The sequence below is a fragment of the Prionailurus viverrinus genome, chromosome E1, assembly GCF_022837055.1.
Source record: "Prionailurus viverrinus isolate Anna chromosome E1, UM_Priviv_1.0, whole genome shotgun sequence".
NCBI lineage: Eukaryota > Metazoa > Chordata > Mammalia > Carnivora > Felidae > Prionailurus > Prionailurus viverrinus.
In genome coordinates, this window is record NC_062574.1 from 34314659 (window position 1) to 34336917 (window position 22259).

The 22259-nt window shown below is 45.0% G+C and overlaps 1 protein-coding gene across 4 annotated transcripts; it reads right to left on the reverse strand.

Moving 5' to 3' along the window:
• Positions 1-1561: 1561 nt before the first annotated feature.
• LOC125151834 (nucleoside diphosphate kinase A) lies at positions 1562-14415 on the reverse strand. 4 transcript variants are annotated; one of them, XM_047833310.1, is made up of 5 exons: positions 14411-14415; positions 6362-6491; positions 3793-3894; positions 2620-2732; positions 1562-1871 (listed from the first exon to the last, which is right to left on the reverse strand). In XM_047833310.1, the coding sequence occupies exons 2-5, from the start codon at positions 6485-6487 to the stop codon at positions 1754-1756; spliced, it is 459 nt and encodes a 152-aa protein (XP_047689266.1). In that variant the 5' UTR covers positions 6488-6491; positions 14411-14415; the 3' UTR covers positions 1562-1753. The 4 variants fall into 4 exon arrangements, with proteins under 4 accessions (XP_047689266.1, XP_047689264.1, XP_047689265.1 ...); XM_047833308.1 differs by lacking the exon at positions 14411-14415 and adding an exon at positions 8507-8602 and having other exon boundaries at positions 6362-6505; XM_047833309.1 differs by lacking the exon at positions 14411-14415 and adding an exon at positions 8507-8574.
• Positions 14416-22259: the final 7844 nt, after the last annotated feature.

Sequence of the window (22259 nt, forward strand, 5' to 3'; positions counted from 1 at the left end):
AGCTTTACTGAGGTATAACTGACAAATAAAACTTGTATGTAGTTAAGGTATACGATTTGATGTTTCAGTTTACATCTAGCGTGACGTGATCACCACAATGAAGTTAATGAACGTTATCGATCACTTCACATAGTTACCATTTTTCTTTATCTTTGTGTGGTGAGCACATTTAAGATCTACCCTCCTCGCAAATTTCAAGTATACATACAGTATTGTGAACTATAGTCACAGTGCTGTCCATTTTTAAATAAAGGATAAGTAAGTCCCAGGGCGCCTAGGTGGCTCAGTGGGTTAAGCGTCGACTTTTGGTCCCAGCTCTGGTCATAATCTCATGGTTTCTGAGTTCAAGCCCTGCACTGGGCTCTGTGTTGACAGTGCAGAGCCTGCTTGGGATCCTGTCTCCTCCCCTCTCTTTCTCTAAAAAATAAACTTTATTATAATTTTTTTTTCAACATTTATTTATTTTTGGGACAGAGAGAGACAGAGCATGAACGGGGGAGGGGCAGAGAGAGAGGGAGACACAGAATCGGAAACAGGCTCCAGGCTCTGAGCCATCAGCCCAGAGCCTGACGCGGGCTGATGAGATCGTGACCTGGCTGAAGTCGGACGCTTAACCGACTGCGCCACCCAGGCGCCCCTAAAAAATAAACTTTAAATAAACATTAAAAAAAAAAAGGTAAGTAAATTTCCAGCTTGCCCATTAAAGCAACCAAATCAGTGCCCTAACAAATCAAAGCTACTTACAAGATTTTACCTTTTTAAAAAAATTTTTTTTAAGTTTCAGGGTGCCTGGGTGGCTCAGCCAGTTGGGTGTCCCTTTGGCTCAAGGCATGATCTTGCAGTCTGTGAGTTCAATCCCCACGTCAGGCTCTGCATTGACAGCTCAGAGCCTGGAGCCTACTTCAGATTCTGTCTTCCCTCCCCCACTCACACTCTGTCTCTCTCTCCCAAAAATAAAATAAAAACATAAAAAGTTAAAAAAAATTTTTTTTAAGTTTTATTTGAGAGAGCATACACACGAGTGGGGGAGGGGCAGGGAGGAGAGACAGAATTCCAAGCAGGCTCCACACCATCAGCACAGAGCCCCATGCAGGGCTTGAACTCACAAACTGTGAGATCAGGACCTGAGCCAAGACCAACAGTCAGACGCTTAACTGACTGTGCCACCCAGGCGCCCCTCGCCTGCTTCTTTTAAGGTCATCCCAGGGACCCAGGCCCACTGTCCACACAGCCTTTCTGTTTTGGAGTAGTTACAACTTCTCACACTCCCCCATCCATTGAGTCCCCGAGAGCTTCTCAAGAGCAGAAAGGCTTTTATTTCCAATGAATCCTCTGCAGATCCTAGCAGATCCTTCCTGGATGGCTGCTGACTGGCTCAGTGTCAAAAGTGGACAGGATACAGGGTGAAGAGAGGGACAGGGAAAGAGAGAGAGAGAGATCTCTCAGGCCAATAAAAATATTTTATATAGTATTTACACTATTAGCTCAGTTATCCAGAGTACATGAAAAGGAAAAAAGAATCCAAAGCAGTAAGGCGATACAAAGTAACCAACTCCATGGATCCTATACTGGGATGAGATATTTTAATCTGATGGTGGTACATAATACTGTTCAGGGAGCACTCCCAGCTCCAGGAGTTCCCCTCCGCATTACAAGAAGTTCTCAAAAATAACCGGATTTGCTAGAGGCTGGCCCCCTGCTCACGGGAGGGAGAGGGGCTGGAACGGGCAAAGCATTGAGGTCTGCTGTCTCGTCACTCGTAGATCCAGTTCTGAGCACAGCTCTTGTAATCCACCAGCTCTTCAGGCTGAAACCACAAGCCAATCTCCTTCTCCGCACTTTCCACGGAATCACTGCCATGGATGATGTTCCTGGAAGGGGGAAGAGATGGCCACGTTACCAAGACCCAAAGGATTTAACTGCCCAGGAGCTCCCCCTGACACCCACTGCCAGACAGCTCGCAGCCACTGCAGCAGAGCCAAAGCTCCGTGTACATTAGTTCGTGTTAAAAGAAAAAGCCCACAGCTGCAGTTAAGGTCAAGATGAAGGATGCCCTCCCCATATCCGGCCCTCCTAGCAACACTGATGCCAGCAGTGAACGGACTCCGGCCAACAAGGTATGCTGTCCCAGGCCCTACCCTCTCGAGAGAGAGGCACAACCACAGTGATGTCGATGGCCGGTGGCAGGGAGCTCGCCAGGCCAGACACCAAATTCAGAGGGAGAAACACAATGAACTTATTTTAAATTCATCTGCACATGGCATCATGTCCATCCCAGACTCAGGAACCCAAATTTTTTTTTATTATTATTATTTTAAAGTAGGCTTCATACCCAGTGCAAAACCCAACATGGGGCTTGAACTCACGGCTGTGAGATCAAGACCTGAGCTGAGATCAAGAGTCAGACACTTAACCGACTGAGCCACCCAGGTGCCCACCCCCGCCTTTTTAAAAGATTTTTTTAAAGTAATCTCTGCACCCAACATGGGGCTCCAACTTACAACCCCAAGATCAAGAGTCACATGTTCTACCAACTGACCCAGCCGGGTACACGAGGAACCCAAATTCTTGTGTCACCTTACTCAGATTTTGGAAGAAGGCAAAAGCACCAACTCTCACCTGCCAACTTGGATGCAAAAGTCTCCACGGATGGTCCCGGGCTTGGAGTCCGCAGGGTTGGTCTCTCCCAGCATCACCCGGCCTGTCTTCACCACATTCAGCCCCTCCCAGACCTCCAAGGATAAAAGAACATATGGTCAAGGAAGAAAACCAACCTCAGCAGAAAATCTGAAAACTATTAATTCAAAACAAGAAAACAAAAAAGCCCCCTTAACATTGAAGAAATGTTTATGGAGCATCTGCTTATTCCAACAACGGGAATACCAGTCTCCCTGCCTCCACTCCTGCCTTTCTACAATCCCTTCTGAACAGAGCAGTCTCTAAAAATGCCCAGTGTAAAACCTCCCAGGCATTCGTCCCAGAGCCCATGAAGTACATGGCCGACACAGCCCTACCTGATCTGGCCCCTGCCCTTATCTTTGAACTCATGTCATCTGACCTTCTCTTCTACCCACCAGGCTTCAGCCACTCCAACCTTCCTTCTGTCCTTCAAGAGCCCAGGCCCTCTGCACATGCTGTTTTCCTGCTGAGAATGCTCTTCAGTGTGATTTTGTGTACGTCTGGCTCCCTCTCACTCAGATCTCAGCTTGAAAAGCATGTTCCTTGACCACCCAATCTAAAGCGGTCACTTGTCACATCATCCTATTTCATTCTGTGCAAATCACTGATCACTAGCTAATAGATATACATATATATATAAATATAAATAAATATATATACATATGTATATGTATATATATATATGTTTCTTCATTATGTGCCCGTCTTCCCCTTCAAGATGTATAGGCAAGGAAAGCTATGAAAATAAGTTCCTGTGTTGTCTCATTCATGACTATATCCCCAGCGTCTGGAAGAGAGTGTGGCACAATGAGGACCACCCATATATGCTGCAATAAACAAGAGACAATCTGCCTCCCTCCAGAAGTGCAGAATCAGGCAGACTCTCCTGATCGCTCTCAGCTTTGAGTCGCGATGAGTCTTCAGTTCAGCAAACAAATGTATTTTGTGTTTGGTGGGTCAGAGAGCCAACTCACATCCTAACTGTCCAATCCTCCCAGCCCCCACTCCCTCTGCATTAAGTGAGGACTTGGTGTCAGAGGCGACAATCACAGCACACACTCTTGGCTCCCAACTGAGTCATTCGCATCAATACCCCCACACGTGTGCACTCACCATGGCAACCACAGGCCCTGATTGCATGTACTTCACCAGGCCGGCAAAGAATGGACGGTCCTTCAGGTCAATGTAGTGTTCCTTGAGAAGGTCTTCGGAAGCCTATTTCACAGAACAGAGGATGAGAACTGACCCTCAAACTATCTAAGGATCAGCCATCTAGTTATTTCCCACTCACTGCTGTTTGAAATGTGAGCTCGTAGCGCACTGATTCTGTTACAAACCAATCCTTTCCCAACACGACCAGAGGGCAGCTGTGCCAGAGACTAAAAGTGCGTCAGCTTTGTACCAATGTCCCCCCTACTGGCCTTGGCTGATCAAAACAGAACCACAGAACATTAGAACTGAATCCAGCCATCCCAACTCAGACAGGAAAACTAACAATACAATGAATTTCCATTCATTGAGAGTAAGCCTCAACTAAAACGTGAAAAGGAAGTCAGGGTTGGGGGGGGGGGGGGTCTTGGCAATGGATGAGAAGCAAATTGAACCCGGCTACTTCTCAGGGATACTTCAGATTTATTCAGAAGATGAAGGCCGGGTATGGCAACTATGCGATTTCCACACAAACCACTCAAAAGAGCGTGACATCTGGGGCCCCTGGGTGGCTCAGATGGTTAAGCGTCTGACTGTTGGTATCAGCTCAGGTCATGATCTTGCGGTTTCATGGGTTGGAGCCCCACGTCTGGCTCTGCGTTGGCAGCATGGAGCCTGCTTGGGATTCTCTCTCTCTCTCTCTCTCTCTCTCTCTCTCTCTGCCCCTCCCCTGCTAGCGCTGTCTCTCTCTCAAAATAAATAAAGAAAAATTTTTTAAAAAGGGGGGAAAAAAGATGACATCTAGCAATAAATAATTTTGATGAAGAAGGAACTAGAAACTGTCACACTGCCAAGGCCGGTATGTGGGACCAAATCAAATTAGCTGGAGAGGAAACCACCTGCCTAGCAATCCCGACTCACCCAGCTGTGTTCTCTCTTTGCCACTGCACACACACTTGTTCAGGGTCTAACAAGGACCCTTAGTTTTCCCAGTTCTGTAGGACTGCATTGTGGAGGGCACACTGCAGGGATACCCACAAGCGTGGACATCTGCTGCCAAAAAGCACATTCAGAACATCCTGCCGCTCAGCCTCTGGTTGATACTTACTTGCCAAAGTAACACAGCCGCGTGATCACGCCATGTTAGCAATTCACCCTCTCCCACCAACCCCCAATCCAAATGGAAGACTGGTAGGGGTAGCCTCCGGACACACTGACTTGACCTTCCCTTACCAGAACATTCTTTTAATTCTAGTTATTGCTTCTGATTATCTTTAATCTGCAGAACAGATTACAGCGTGGTTTTTTTTTTTTTTTTTTCTGGAGGAGGGGACATCAGGTTTTTCCTCCTCCAAGTCACCTATAAACAACCCTAGACTCAAGGCAGTCATCCCTCGCCCCATTCTTCACCAAGCCCACACCCTGGATGGGAACTTGGTATAACAGGAAAAATGCACACACTTAAGAGTCAGAGAGACCCGGGTTAAAATCTTCCCTGCATCACTGACTGCATGCCTTCAGATTCATTACTTAACCTCTCCAAGCCCCAGGTTCCAATGACCACAGGCATAGAGATAAGTACACCTCTGGGTCACCGTGAGGGCTACAGAAAACACATGCGTCCAGCACATGTGATCAACAATACTGTTCATTTCGCTTTACCTTCAAAACCTAATTTAATATGCAAACTCTCTGGAAAGCAGTACTGACCCGATACCCGGCACTAATGATTCCATCACGTACCCCCCTCTGCATTAACACCCATCTACCCCCCCCCACCCCGCCCCTTACACTAAAGCGGTTTTCCCAAAGCACCACGCGGGAACTAAATTGCAAACCAAATTCCATTTAAAATGCACCAGCAGAGTCCAAAGATGACTCTAGTGCTGGGAAAAAAGACTGTCCCCTAATTTATCTGCTCTGAGAATTTGAATTCTCATTTCCCAGGTCTGTCTGAAAAAGGGTTCTTGACCAATTAATTCTTTTCATTTTTCCGGAATACTGCTTGGCAGGTGTGCTGAAAATGTGTCTGTTCTCTACTGTTTTCGGGGGGCTTCCCCAAGACCAAAATCACAGCTTTCCCCCCAACATCCCCTGATGGCACCTAATATATGCCACATACTAAGTGGGCGGTAAGTAAGGACAGAAAGATTTCCTTGCTGACAAACAACCTGCCTCAGAGAGGGAGGTGGGGGAGGGGAGAAGCTCTCTGAAATAATCTGCTCAAGAAGTTCAAGACCAGGAGCTCAAACATGCCCAGGGCTTTGAGTCAGAAATCACAGTGCTGCGGTAACATATGGAACTCTGCATCGCTAAAGGGAAAGGGAGGCTATTTCCAAAGTCCCAGTAATTGGTTTGTTGCAGGACTCAGCCACAACGCCAGCCACCGAGTTGTTGCCAGGTCTCAGGACATCTGTGTTCACCCTTCGTGGGGAAGACTACAAAGGAGGGGAAGGGAGAAACCGAGAGGCTAACGTACAACGTTGCCCTGTACTCCGAGAGAACAGAAATATGAAGAATGAAGTCCACTTACCTGAATTAATTTCATAGCAACGAGGCGGAATCCCTTTTGCTCAAAACGCTTGATGATCTCTCCCACGAGGCCGCGCTGGACCCCATCAGGCTTGATGGCAATGAAGGTGCGTTCGCTGTTGGCCATGGTCCTGAGGATAGACAGCTGCAGGGATGAAACAGCACTGAATATCCTGCCTACATCATTATCCTTCTCAAGCGGATTACCCCATAAAGCTGGTTTATATCTGTCAAGCCAACTCCAAAAGTCTCTTTGGTAAAAAAAAAATGCGTTCACCACAAGTGCCGCACTGAAAATACTCTAGAAGAGCACACGTATAAAAAATGTTCCTAAAGGGGGCACCTGAGTCAGTCAGGCTCAGGTCATGATCTCAGTTTCATAAGTTCGAGTCCCACATCAGGTTGTCTGCTCACCGCGCGGAGCCTGCTTGGGATTCTCCCTCTCTCTCTGCTCCTCGTCCCGTCGTTTGCACTCTGTCTCTCTCAAAATAAATAAATTAAAAAGAAAAGAGGGGGGCCTGGGTCGTTCAGTCGGTTGAGCGCCAACTTTGGTGTAGCTCATGATCTCACAGTTCGTAAGTTCAAGCCCCTTGTCTGGCTCTGTGCTGACTGCTCAGAGACTGGGGCCTCCTTCAGATTCTGTCTCCCTCTCTCTCTGCCCCTCCCCACTCATTCTCTCTCTCTTTCTCTTTCTCTCTCAAGAATAAAATAAACGTAAAAAAAAGGACATTTTGTTAAAAAAAAAAAAAGTACCTAAAGGAAAAAAGAACTTTCCCTAAAAAAAAAACAAAAACAAAGAAACCCAAAAACCCAATTCCTCCTCAGTGCCCTTAATTCTGAATTAATATCCCAGGATGGGGGAGCGTGCAACAGCAGGGACCATAATTTCTATGGCATTTGACTTAATAAGCTTCCATTAAGCATCTATTTTGTATCCTACACTGTGGCAGAACTAAGGTAGGGGATGTTAAAAAAAAAAAGAAGAAGACATTTTGTGAGTAATCCAGAGAAGGGAAACTAGAGGGATAAAGTGGTGTCAGGCAAAAAGCAGAATGAAACGGTCTGACCCACTACCACAGTCATGGTATTAGAACTGAAAGGGGTTTTAGAGATTATTTCATTAGAATCTCCTTCATTTTACGAACGAGAAAACAAATCTAGGGCACCAGAACGAAGGCCAAATTCCCAATTTCCCGATGCAATTTATGCTCCATCATAAGACATCATGAAGATTCTGACAAACCAAAAGGTGGATTCTGAGAGAACTAGCTAGGGCCATGTGAGATGGGACATCGTGCAGGAAAGAGGCCTAGAGAATGTCTATCCCAGACCTCGCCTTTCACAGAGAAGACTGGGCTCATGACCTGCTCTGTCTACACAAGATGAGAATGGAGGAGGCCCATGACCTTGAAAGACAATCCCTAATGTGGATCGCCACACCACCTCCTGGCTCTCTCTTCCTGTACTTTAACCTCTTATTACAGCACCTTAACATATTTGAATTTTCTGCTTGTGGGTCTGTCTCCCCACTGGTCTGCGGCCTGTATACACGTATGGTTTACTGCTGTGTCTGTCCCTGGCACCTAGCCTCCTGGCCCAGCACTCAATAAGAGCAAAGAAAATATCTTAAATGGTAATCACCCTGCACCTCCGAGAAAAGGAGACAAAGCCCAAGGGCTGGCGGAGAACTCCCAATGGAAGCTCGAGACAGGCAGAGATTCCACAGGAGAAAATGGGGGTAAGGAGCCAAAATACTCCTTATACCCATACGGTGAATTCCTATAAATGTCCACCATACCAACCCAGACACACACCCGTCATTCATTCATTCATTCATTCATTCATTCATCAAGAACTTACTAAGCCCCAACTCCGTGCCCAGCACTGCACGCGACACAGACAAATAAGGCACAATCCCAGTCGTCGCGGCCCGATGTTCGGAAAGGTAGCCTCGGACAAAGGCGAGTCCACGTGGCGTGGGACCTGCGCTGACAGGTCTGCACCTGTCCACCGGCGCTGCCCCGCCCTTCCCTCCCAACCGATGGTCTGGCCACCTCTCAGAGCCGGACTCATCCGACCCTTTGGCCTCCCCCGACCCCGACCCCACTGTTCTCCCCCTCCTCTCAGGACCCCGAACCCATCTCACCCCTCCAGATGCTCGAGCTGCAACTCCGGCTGGGGAAGCCGGCACCGGAAACACGCCCCGGCCCCACGTGGTTCCTGGCGCCGGCAGGCGCGGAACGCTTCTTTCCGGCTCGGCTGCCGGGGAGTCCGTTTTGGCAGAACACCACTCGCCCACGCTTCCTCTGGAGGGTCGGGTGTCATTCTAAGGAGCAACGTTCCGACGTTTAACTTCCGGCACTGCTTTTTCTTGCTTTTCCGGCTTGCTGGGTTTTTTGTTTTTTGTTTTTTTTTTTTTAAGATTCTGTGACTCACTTCCTTCGTTCTGGAGTCACTTGGCTTCCCGAGAGGTGGCGCTCCCACTTTGCATGAAGTCTGAACGGGCATCTGACCTAGAAGTAGACATGTCTTTCTCACTTTACATTTACTCACTTTTTCCAGCCTATCAAGCGCTGCATTATTAATTGAGTACCTACTATGTGCCAGGCACTACTCCACGGCCTGGGGGCATGGCAGTAAACTCTCTAAGGAGCTTCTGGCGGGGTAGGGAGTGGGGGACAAAGAATAAACAAATAAGCAAATTGGTATGTAATACTTTGCATTATGTTAGCGCTGTTAAGAAAAAGTAGGGCAAGGGAGAAAGATTGAAGGAGTGGACTATCTTAAAAGGTTGGTTGGGGAAAATGTCTCCGAGGAAGTGACAATGGAATAGAGCTGCATGAAGTGAGGGAACAAGCCTAGTGATGATCTGACAGCAGAGTATGGCAGTGCGCATCCAGTAATAGAAAATGCCATCAGAGGGGCGACTGGGTGACTCAGTCCCTTGAGCCTCCAGCTCTTGATTTAGACTCAGACTCTGGTTTTGATCTTAGGTTAGTGAGTTCCAGCTCCAAGTCTGGCTCTGTGCTGACAGTGCAAAGCCTGCTTGAGATTCTCTCTCTCTCTCAGAGAATGAATACATAAACTTTAAATTAAAACCACAATGAAATATCACTACACACCTATCCTAATGGCTAAAAAATAAAAATATAGTAAGAGTGCCCCACTGGCCTAGTGGGTAGAGCATGACATTCTTGATAATCGCTGTGGTGAGACTGTGAGTTTGAGACCCACATTGGGTATAGCGTTTACTTTAAAAAAGAAAAAGAAATAGTGAAAATGCTGTCCGGAAGGTGGAGAAACTGGACCTACTCATATATTGCTGGTGGGAATGTAAGATGAATGGTATGGCCATTCTAGAAAAGTTTGGCAGTTTCTTAAAACTAGGCACTTACCGCATGATCCAATAATTGCACTCTTGGGTGTTTATCGCTGAGAAATTAAATATTTTTGTTCTGTTTACACAGAAACCTGTATTTAAATGTTCCTAGCAGCTTTATTTGTAATAGCCAAGGACTAGACACAACCCAAATGTCCATCAAGTGAAAGCTTAAACAAACTACAGTCCATCCATACCATGGAACACTAGTCAATAATTTTAAAAAAAGGAAAAAAGAAAAAGAAACAACTATTGACACACAGCAATTTGGCTAGATCTCAAGAGAGATTATGCTAAGTGAAAAAAAAAGCCAATCACAAAAGGTCATACACTATATTATTGCACTTATATAAGTTTCTTGAATTCTCAAAATTCTAAATATAGAGAATTCATGAGGGGTGTCTAGGAGTTCAGGATGGGAGAGAAGGCATGAGTATATTCCTACCGGGGTAGTACAAGGGAGCCTTGGAGTGATGGACTAGTTCTGTATATTGATGCTTGATTGTGGTGACAGTTACATGAATCTACACATGTGATAAAGTTGCATAGAACTGCACACACACTCAAGTGAATGCATGTGAAACTGATGAGATCCAAATAAACTCTGTGGATTATACCAATGTCAATTTCCTGGTTTTGATATCGTTCTATAGTTATGCGAGATGTTAGCATTAGAAGACACTGGGTGAAAGATACATAGGACTTCTGGGGCGCCTGGGTGGCTCAGTCGGTTGGGTGTCCGACTTCGGCTCAGGTCGTGATCTCACGGTCTGTGAGTTCAAGCCCCACGTCGGGCTCTGTGCTGACAGCTTGGAGCCTGGAGCCTGTTTCGGATTCTGTGTCTCCCTCTCTCTCTGACCTTCCCCCATTCATGCTCTCTCTCTGTCTCAAAAATGAATAAACGTTAAAAAAAAAAGATACATAGGACTTCCTTCTACATGTTTTGCTTTGTTTGCAGCTTCCCATAAATCTTTTTTTCTTTTTCTTTTCTTTTTTTTTTTTTTTAAGTGAGCCCTACACCCAATATGGGGCTTGAACTCACAACCTTGAGGTCAACAGTCCCATGCTCCACTGACTGAGCCAGCCAGGCACCCTACAATTTCCCATAAATATATAATTATTTCAAAAAAAATTTAAAGTTTACAGGGGCACCTGGCTGACTTAGTTAGAAGAGTGTGCAACTCTTGATCTCAGGGTGGTGAGATCAAGCCACACCGTTGGGTGTAGAGAATACTAAGAAAAATACATAAACTAAAAAAAGGGGGTGCTGGATGGCTCAGTTGGAAGAGCATGTGACTCTTGATCTTGGGATTGTGAGTTTGAGCCGCCTCAGTTTGAATGTAGAGATTACTTAAGAATAAAAGCTTAGAGGGGTGCCTGGGTGGCTTAGTCCATTAAGTGTCTGACTCTGGATCTCACCTCAGGTCATGATCTCACAGTTCATAAGTTCGAGCCCTGAGCCTGGCTCTGCACTGACAGTGCAGAGTCTGCTTGGAGTTCTGTTTCCCTCTCTCTGTCTCTACCCCACTTGTGTTCTCTCTCTCTCTCTCTCTCTCTCTCTCTCAAAATAAATAAATGTTAAAAAATTTTTTAATAAAAATAAAAGCTTAGGGGTGCCTGGGTGGCTCAGTTGGTTGAGCATCTGATTCTTGGTTTCTGCTCAGGTCATGATCTCATGGGTTAGTGAGTTCGAGCTCTCTCTCTCTCTCTCTCTCTCTCTCTCTCTCCCTCCCTCTGCCCCCAAAATAAATAAACTTAATAAAATAAAATAAAATAAAATAAAATAAAATAATAAAAGCTTAGGGTTACCTGACTGGCTCAGTGAGTAGAAGATGTGACTCTTGAGCTTGGGGTCATGGGTTTGAGCCCCATGTTTGGCATAGAACTCACTTAATTGAAAGGAAAGAAAGAAAGAAAGAAAGAAAGAAAGAAAGAAAGAAGAGAAGGAAGGAAGGAAGGAAGAAAAGAGGGAGGGAGGGAGGGAGGGTGGGTGGAAGGAAAGAAAAAGTTCTTGGGGCTCAGTTGGTTAAAGCATCTGACTACAGCCTGGGTCATGATCTTGAAGCTCATGAGTTTGAGCCCCATATCAGGCTCTCTGCTGTCAGCACAGAGCACACGTCAGATCCTCTGTCCCCCCCTCCTCTCTGCCCCTCCATTGCTCAGAAATAAATAAAAAATTTTTTAAAAAAGAAGGGAACTTAAAAAATTATTTGTAATATTTTGATTTTTTTTTAAGAGAAAGAGAGAGAGTTTGAGCTGAGAGGGGGCAGAAGGAGAGATAGAGAGAGAGAGAGAGAGAGAGAGAGAGAGAGAATCTTAAGCAGGCTCCATGCTCAGCTCAGAGCCTGAAGTGGGGCTCGATCCCATGACTTGTGAGATCATGACCTGAGCCTGAATCAAGAGTGTTCAACCAAGTGAAACACCCAGGTGTCCCCCACCCCTCACCAAAAATCTTTAAATGGAATGAGAAAAGCTGATTGAGACTACACTGTTAATCCAAGTGGGAGATGATGGTTATGACAAAGGAGAGAGAGACACAAATGATTGGTACAGGATATATATTCAAGGTTAAGCCCATAGGTCTTACTGATGGATAGGATATGGGATATGAGGGGGGAAAAATGGATGTTGGTTCCTAGTTTTCTTTCCTTTTTTTTTTTAAGCTTTTTAAAAATTTTTTAAAAATTTTATTTTACAGAGAATGAGAGTGTGTGAGCTGGGGAAAGGGGCAGAGGGGGAGAGAGAGAGAATCTTAAGCAGGCTCCAACCTCAGTGCAGAGCCTGATGTGGGGCTCGATCCCATGACCCTGGGATCATGACCTGAGCCAAAATCAAGAGTAGGACACTCAACCAGCTGAGCCACCCAGGCATCCCAGTTTTATTTTAGTTTTTTTTATACTTTTTTTTTAAGTTTATTTACTTTGGAGGGGGAGTGGGCAGAGAGAGAACTAGAAAGAGAATTCCAAGCAGGCTCTGCATTGTCAGCTTGGAGCCCACTGTGGGACGCAAACTCACAAACCGTGAGACCATGACCTGAGCCAAAACCAAGAATTGAACTCCTAGCCAAATGAACCACCCAGGTACCCTTACTTTAGTTTTTTTAAAGGGTTGTTTTGTTTTGTTTTTGCCTTTAAACTTTTTATCTTTAAGCAATCTCTACGTCCAACATGGGGCTCAAACCCACAACCCTGAGATCAAGAGTCACACCCTCCACTGACTAAGCCAGCCAGGCACCCCTAAGATTTTATTTTTAAGTAATCTCTATACCCAATGTGGGACTGGAATGTGTAACCCCAAGATCAAGAGTCACAAGCTCTACTGGCTGAGCCAGCCGGGTGTCCCCTAGGTTTCTTCTTTTTCTTTTATTTGGAGGGATGCATTAAATATGAGTTCAATAGAGTTATCTACAAAGGTCCTTCTTAAGTGGATGGGGTCCAGTGCAGTAATGCTTCTAAAACCTCTATGTACAAACAAGTCATTTGTGGAATTGTTAAAATGCAAACTCTTGATTCAGTAGATCCAGAGTGAAGCCTGAGAGTTTGAAGTCAAATGTTGTTGACTGATAAACTCTACAAGACCGTGTCCTAGAGCCAGGTTCTTTTAAAGACGTTTAAGCTTTATTAGGTGGGGAGGATCTTGCCCAGGCAGATGCTGGGGAAGACGAATGGGCAGTAAAAAAATGTGAAGATCTCATCTCTTCCTGGAAGCCATCCTAATTACATGACTCAGCCTCACCTTCGTTTCCCAACCCAACCCTTCAGGCTTCCATAGGTAAATGCTTCAGCAAACCAAATCAGAAAACAGCAAGCTTTAAAGCTAACAGTAACCTTTTTTTTTTTTTTAAGTTTTATTTATTCATTTAAGAATTTCTACACCCAGCATGGACTCAAACTCATGACCCAGAGATCAAGAATCCCATGCTTTTCTGCTGAGCCAGCCAGGTGCCCCTAAACTAACAGTAATCTGAATGGGCATATGGATCGATCTCTCCAGAAACCTTGGCAAAGGGTTCATTCCAGTTTCTGCTTGAAACCTCCAAGAATAGGAATTCACTACCTCAGACATCTGATCCCCGGCCTTTCACTCTCCTCTTGCTTAAACAGCAACAAAAAACTTGCAAATTGAATATATCCACCCGCCCCCCAAATTAATAACAGGAGTAATGTTTAGTGAACTGCACTAATGATATCAACTATTGTGAAGAAAGGAAAGAGTGGTCACTGGGCTCCCTTGATAGAGAAGGGGGAGTGGGGCACCTGGGTGGCTCAGTCGGTTAAGCATGTGACTTTTTGGCTCAGGTCGTGATCTCACATTTCGTGGGTTTGAGCCCCACATCAGGCTCTGTGCTGACAGCTCAGAGCTGAAATCTGCTTCAGATTCTGTGTCTCCCTCTCTCTCTGCCTTCCTCTGCTCATGCTGTCTCTCTCTCTCTCTCAAAAATAAATAATAAACATTTTTAAAAATTTTAATACATAAATAAACGTTAAAAATTAAAAAAAAAATCAGGGGCGCCTGGGTGGCTCAGTCGGTTGAGTGACCGACTTCGGCTCAGGTCATGATCTCACAGGTCGTGAGTTCGAGCCCCATGTCAGGCTCTGTGCTGACAGCTCAGAGCCTGGAGCCTGTTTCGGATTCTGTGTCTCCCTCTCTCTCTGCTCCTCCCCCGCTCACACACTGTCTCTCTCTCTCTCAAAGATAAATAAACATTAAAAAAAAAGTTGGGACTGTAGTTAATGGAAATTCACAGAATCTTTGAGGGTAAAACAGTGACATGAGAAACATCTTAAAATTCTAGAACTCAGGGGTTCCTGGGTGGTTCAGTTACTTGAGCATCAGACTCTTGGTTTCAGCTCAGGTCATGATCCACAATTCATGGGTTCAAGCCCTGCATTGGGCTCTGCACTGAAATGCAGAGCGTGCTTGGGATTCTCTCTCTCTCTCTCTCTACTCCCTCCACTTGCATGCATTCTCTATCTGTCTCTCACTCTCTCTCTCTCAAAAAAAAAAAAAAAAAGAAGAAAGAAAGAAAAAGAAAAACCGTCATAGCTACCTAATTCACTCCCTTTACAGAGATACACACAGACCAAAAGAGATGACTCAATTTATTCTAGATTACAGGTGTTTATGGGGAAAGTTCTGCTTTAGAATGGTGAAGAATCTAGCTATAGTTTGGAGGGTAGATTGGACGGGGAGAGGCTGGAAGCAAAGACTCCCATAAGGAAGATACTGGCATCACCAATAATCAAGATATGAGGACTGAAGTGGTCAAAGGAATGTGTGTGCTAAAATTCATAGGATAAACCCACAAGATTTGGGAATTGATTAAGTACAATTAACAAAGGATGGAGAGGAACTCTATCCCAGCAATGATAGTGCTGAAGGTCATGAATCTGTTCTCAAAAGATGTAGGGGCACTTCTTAGCTCAACCACATGTTAGTTATGTGACCTTGGACAAGATATTCAACATCACCAAGCAAATCTCAGTTTCTGTTTGTTAAATGGGAGTAAGAATAGTCACAACATCTTAAGAGTATTGTGAGGATTACATAAAGTAACGCAATGAAAATTTTAGCACTGTCTGGCACATAGTATATAATAAATGTCAGCTGTTTGGGCTTTTTTTTTTTTTTATATAGCTCAGGGTGACAGAATCTTACACCTAAGAACTGTGAAAATTATGATATTAACAGAAATAAGGAAGACTAGAAAAAGCCAGCTAGAGGAAAATGAGTTTGGAGTAATGCAGTTGATGCAGGGAGATACAAGAAAGAAAATATACAGTAATCAATTGGAGACATTTATCTGGGGGTCAGAAGTGATGCTAAGGCTTAGGAGAGACATGAGGGGATTATTTGCATAAAAGTGATCTGTAAATGCCTTGAAGCTAAACACAAAGCATTGGCAAGATTCTTTTTTTTTTTAAAGGCAGACTTTTTTGTGGTTGTGCAGGTATGAATTCCAATGATATTTGATAACTAACATGCGTACTACCAAGATGTCACATTTATACAATTATACATTATGTGCCATAATTTGCTGAGCCTAGAGTCTTTTAGAAGTGAGATTATTAAAAAAAAATTATTTTAGGGGCACCTGGGTGGCTCAGTCGGTTAAGCATCTGACCTCGGCTCAGGTCATGATCTCATGTTTCGTGAGTTCGAGTCCTGCATCAGGCTCTGTGCTGACAGCTCAGAACCTGGAGCCTGCTTTGGATTCTGTCTCCCTCTCTCTCTGCCCCTCCCCCACTCACGCTCTATCTTTCTCTCTCAAAAATAAATAAATGTTAAAAATAATTTTGGGGGGCGCTTGGGTGGCTCAGTCGGTTAAGCGTCCGACTTCAACTCAGGTCATGATCTCGCAGTCCATGGGTTTAAGCCCCACAGTGGGCTCTGTGCTGACAGCTCAGAGCCTGGAGCCTGTTTCAGATTCTGTGTCTCCCTCTCTCACTGACCCTCCCCCGTTCATGCTCTGTCTCTTTCCGTCTCAAAAATAAATTAACTTAAATTTTTTAACTTAATTTTTAACTTAAAAAAATAACTTAATTTTTAACTTAAAAAACTAAAAAAATTTAAATTATTTTACTATTCTAATGTATGTTATCTAAAACTGACAGAGGTCTCTGGGTGGCTCAGTTGGTTAAGCATCTAACTTTGGCTCCGGTCCTGACCTCGCAGTTTGTGAGTTCAAGCCCCACATTGGGCTCTGTGTTGACAGCTCGGAGCCTGGAGCCTGCTTCGGATTCTGGGTCTCAATCTCTCTCTCTCTCTCTCTCTCTCTGCCCCTCCCCGGCTCATGCTCGCTCTCGCTCTCTCTCTCAAAATAAATAAATAAACATTTTTAAATTTAATTAAAAAATAAATAAAACTGACATTAATTATACTGCTATTAAAATAGTCTTAGAAGAAAAGGTGATCTGTGATATTAAAAATTATCTTTTAGTTTTAGTAGGCTCCACACTCAAGGTGGGGCTTGAATTCATGAACCTGAAATCAAGAGTTGGATGCTTTACTGACTGAGCCAGCCAGGTGCCCCTATTACAAAGTATCTTAGGGGGCACCTGGGTGACTCAGTTCATTAAGCCTCAGACTCCTGGTCTCAGCCCAAGTCATGATGTCACCGTTCATGAGATCCAGCCCCAGAGAACCTGCTTGGGATTCTCTCTCTGCCCCTCCCCCTTTCTTTCTCTCTCTCAAAATAAATACATAAACTTAAAAAAAAAAAAGTATCTTGGGGCGCCTGGGTGGCTCAGTCAGTTAAGCAGCCGACTTGGGCTCAGGTCATGATCTCGCGGCCCGTGAGTTCAAGCCCCGCGTTGGGCTCTGTGCTGACGGCTCAGAGCCTGGAGCCTGTTTCAGATTCTGTGTCTCCCTCTCTCTGACCCTCCCCCGTTCATGCTCTGTCTCTCCCTGTCTCAAAAATAAATAAACGTTAAAAAAAATTAAAAAAAAATAAATAAAATAAATAAATAAAAAATAAAATAAAATAAAATAAAATAAAATAAAAGTATCTTAAAGAAGTAATAATTAACATTCGTTACACAAACATGAATAATAATGGCCAACCTTTACTGGAAGAAGATTGCTCTGTGCCAGGCGCAAAGTGCTTTGTGTATTGTAATGTGTTACAACTGCATAATGAGGTTAATACTATTTTTTTTAGGTGGGGAAACTGAAGCTCGTGGCGGGTAGGTGATTTGCCCGAGTTCAGCTAGGAGGAATGGAACTAGGATTTAAAGCCAGTCACTGTGAGGTGCAAAGAAATCATAATTTGAAACCAGTGAGATAGCTAGTTCTAACACAGGGCAAAGAATAGGACTGATTCAGATCATGACTGTCCTGCTATAAATGATTTATGGAATCAGAGCAACTAATGCATTATGCCCACGTGTGAGAAACAGAAAGGCATCTTGGGATGCAAGGCAGAGAGGCCATTCATAATACTAATTAGGAATGAGTCCCGAGGGAATCTTCACTGCCCATAATCAAGAATGAAGAATGAAGGCTTCCACTTTTGACTCCAGAGTCAAACTACAAATCAAGCAGCAGGATCATTCGGTGAAGGTAATTGCCTCTGCTTCACAAAAACTACACACAGGTCATCTGTCTGTCTCTGGCTTTACAATATGCATAAGGAAACTGCCTCCTCAATCTTCTGAGCGACGTGCTGATCCTTGAGGGAGGGAGGGGAGGCGATTTGGGGGAAACCTGCAAAATTTGCTGATTGGGACAGGAAGTCGTGAGAGACTTCTCACGCAGTCTGGTGCAACAGCCGTATGAGGTGGGTCTGATTCTAATTCCAATTTTACAAATGGAGAAAATGAGGCACAGGAAGGTTAAATAACTTGCCCGAGGCCACAAAACCCCTAAGTGGCAGAGACTGGCTGTGACTCTATCTCACTCTTGCTCCAGCTCACATGCTTAACTACCACGCTGTGCCATGGGACATCATGTCCTCAGAAATTATACACTTCCCTGGCCCAGTGAGACCACAAGGATTACAATGCAACCCAAATTATATCAGTCATCTCTTTTCTTTCTATTCAATGTACCGCCTTCCTCTGACTTTTTGCTCTTGACTACGAGCAATGACTCTAATACCATTGATTCCTTTCTCCGTAAGCTCCTCAATCCCATTTATTTTTACATTCTCTTACAACCCTCCTCTTGTTTCCACTTCCTAAACTTAGATATAATAAAGCCTTTAGCAAAGACATGGGCTCTTTGCCTGTAACAGTCTTTCCACTTGCCTTGACCCAGGTCTAGTCTTTCCGACTAAAACTCTCTGGGGGGGAGGATTACATGGCTGAAGAGGCTCCACATTCCGAGCAGCGGTTTCACATTAGTCTCCCTCTTGCTTTCTTGTAGTTTGATTTCCCAGGGCCCCTAGTGGGAGTCTTTGACTTGGGCCTGGTGTCTTTTGTCAACACTGATAATGACCATGACACTGGGACTGGTTCGATTTGTCTCCCCAGTCTCTCCAGATTGCGGCTGAATGTCACATAATCTGTAATTCCTCTGATACTATGATTGGAGTGCCTTTTGTATTTGTCAGGATAGGCTACCGTGTGCTACAGCCGAAAATCAATCACAAGGCTCAGTGGTCTAATGCCTTGGTCCATCAGACTTGTATAAAAAAACCACAATGGACTGGGTGACTGCTAAACAACAAACAACTTCATTTCTCACAGTTTTGGAGACCGGGAAGTCCAAGATCATGATGCTGACAGATTCAGCATCAGCAGATTTCCGGTAAGTTTGGTTTAGTTCAGTGCAGTGGACTGAATGTTTACATGTGGTCTGGTGAGAGGCCCCCTCTTCCCTTCCCACTGCAACCTCACGTGGTAAAAGGGGTGAGGGCTCTCTCCGAGGAGGTTTTTTTACACTGGCACTGCTGGGGAGCAAGAATTTCCTGTCCCTCTCAAAAGTCCTTTGAAGGCTGGACAAAGAACGAAATTGACACGAGACGGATTAAGAGGAGAAAATCAAATTTCATTTCATGCCTACGGGGAATCCACACAGACATGGAAATTCCAAAGACAGTCAGGCAAAATGAGGTATATATGTCAGCCCGAACTCAGGAGAAAGGAGGAGGGGGTCTGGGACTTTGAAGAGTAGGAATGCAATTTATAGGGCTGTAAGAAAAAGAGAAGATGTTTGGTAATTAGATGTTTGCCCTACAGATGAGTCACTCAGATAAAATTTATCTCTGCTTCTAATCATTATTCTGGGAAAGACCCCCAATTTTAGAATTTTTTTTTCTTTTAGATTCTTCCATGTAGTTAAGGGAAGGGCAAAAAGTTTCTCTTGAGCCTGCAGGCTCTCAATATTGCCTTCAGCTCAGAAGAAGATTCATGCTAAAATGGTCCACCTTGGGGTGGCCCCTGTACCACTAATCCCATTCATGAGGGGCCCACCCTCAGGCCTGATCACTTCCCAAAGTGTCCACCTCCTATTTTTTTTTTTTTATGTTTATTTATTCTTGACAGAGACAGAGACAGCAGGAGTGGGGAAGGGTCAAGGGAAAGAGGGAGAGAGAAAATCCCAAGCAGGCTCAGCACTGCCAGCGCAGAGCCCGACACAGGGCTCGAACCCACGAAACAGTGAGATCATGACCTGAGCCGAAACCAAGAGTCGGATGCTTAACCAACTGAGCCACTGAGGAACGCCCCCCAAAATTTTTTTAATGTTTATTTTTGGGAGAGACAGAGACAGAGCACAAGTGGGGGAGGGGCAGAGAGAGAGGGAGACACAGAATCTGATGCAGGCTCCAGGCTCTGAGCTGTCAGCACAGAGCCTGACACGGGGCTCGAACCCACAAACCACGAGATTGTGACCTGAGCTGAGGTCCAGCAAACACTTCACCGACTGAGCTGCCCAGGCGCCCCTAGGCTCCACCTCCTAATCCCATCACCTGGGGGGTTAAGATTTCACTATATGAATTTTGGAGGAAACATGGATTCCATTGCCCTGAACAAAACCAAACTTACCCAAAATCTTCAGGGCTAGCACCTCTGCAGTTAGATGCCGCTCTTCTAGGGATTCTGAGAACCTGGTTTTTTCCAATCTGTCATCTCAATACAAAGCCTATACGCAGCACAAGAGGGCAGAGATAGCTAGGTGGGGGGTGTCTTACAGTAGCTCTTAAACAGTTGGCTTAGGAGTCGAGCACCTGACTTTGGCTCAAGTCATGATCTCGCCGTTCATGAGTTCTGCTGTCAGTGCAGAGCCCGCTTCTCTCTCCCTCTCTCTCTGCCCCTCGTCTGGCCTGTGTTCTCTCTCTCTCAATCTCTCTCTCTCTCTCAAACATAAATAAACAAGAAAAAAAAGAACAAAAAGAAAGTGGTTGGCTTGGCCTGGAGGTCACTGCTCCTTCCGACCCATTCACCAGAACTAGTCGATTGGCCCTATAACTCTAAGGCCCCTAGAAAATACGGAGGGCCACACAGCATTCTGTGGGCAGGAAATGTCTCTGCCTTCTTCTCATTCCTGTATCCTACACTGTAATCCCGTCTCTTCTTTTACCAGTCTGGTCCCAGCCATCAGCCTGTACCTTGAACTTTAACCTTCGACCTCTAAATCCACAAATTATAGTCTACTTCAGTTCTTGTTCTTTGGAGTATTTTAAACTCCTGCCAAATGACCCTGCCTCTGCCCTTTCCCTGGCATATGCCTCGTGATCAGAATGTTTTCTCCTTCATCCCCATGTCTCATTTTGCATCTAGTCATTTTCCAGGAGCCACACCTCCGAGAGTGGCTGGAAAGACCCCCCCCCCAAACTTTCTAAAATCAAAACTGAAGTTTATTGGGGTGCCTGGCTGACTCAGTCGGTTGGTTGAGCATTGGACTTTGGCTCAGGTCATGATCTCACGGTTCTTGGGTTCAAGCCCCACAGCGGGCTTTATGCTGACAGTGCAGAGCCTGTTTTGGATTCTCTGTCTCCCTCTCTCTGCCCCTCCCCTGCTCTTTTCTTTTTCTCACTGTCTCTCTCAAAAATAAATAAACACTAAAAAAAAACCCAAAACACACCTGAAGTTATTAAGCCTAAGAAACATTCTTTCTCAGTGGAGTAAAGAAAGGGAGATGGAGGTGACACTGAAAAGATAAAAACAGGTGGAAAGCCCAGAGCCCGGAGCCTGGAAGCCAGAGCTAGGAGTCACCCCTGGTCCCCAACTATCTCCCTAGGACAGTTTTTTTTTTTAATTTTTTAAATGTTTTATTCATTTTTGAGACAGAGAGACAGAGCACGAATGGGGGAGGGTCAGAGAGAGAGGGAGACACAGAATCTGAAACAGGCTCCAGCCTCGGAGCTGTCAGCACAGAGCCTGACGCGGGGCTCGAACTCACGTACCGTGAGATCACGACCTGAGCCGAAGTCAGACGCTCCAACCGACAGAGCCACCCAGGCACCCCTCCCTAGGACAGTTTAATACAGATCAGAGGCGTGTGGGTGGCTCAGTCAGTTGGGCGTCCGACTTTGGCTCAGGTCATGATCTCATGTTTCATGGGTTCGAGCCCTGCTTCAGGCTTTGTGCTGACAGCGCAGAGCCTGGAGCCTGCTTTGGATTCTGTGTCTCCCTCTCTCTCTGCTCCTCCCCCACTTGCATGTACACTCTCTCTCTCCCTCTCAAAAATAAGTAAATAAACATTTAAGAAATCTCTACACCCAACATGGGGCTCAAACTTACAACCCTGAGATGGAGACCCTGGGATCAAGAGTCACATGCTCTTTCGAATGAGTCAGCCAGGCATCCCAACATGTTTGTGATTATACCAAACATATCTTAGCAAACAAACAAACAAACAAACAACCGTAGTGACCATAACCTTGCAAACAAATTCTTTTAAACGGATGTATCACTGAGAAAAAAAACACATAAACTGAATGACTTAGTCATTTATATTTTAGTAAGAATTAGCTTGGGGAGCCTTTTTTTTTTTAACAGCTGCTTGGGATCACTGAAGGTTGGATACAGAAGGAGGTGTAGGCAGCTGGTGGGTCTCTGTGAAGTACTGTGGTATA

Coding starts and splice junctions, on each gene's coding strand:
- LOC125151834 (XM_047833310.1), bottom strand. CDS start 6,487: ATGGCCAACAGCGAACGCACCTTCATTGCCATCAAGCCTGATGGGGTC. Junction 3,895..6,361: donor TTGCTATGAAATTAATTCAG/GTAAGTGGACTT, acceptor TCTGTGAAATAG/GCTTCCGAAGACCTTCTCAA. Junction 1,872..2,619: donor TTTTGCATCCAAGTTGGCAG/GTGAGAGTTGGT, acceptor TCCCCCTTCCAG/GAACATCATCCATGGCAGTG.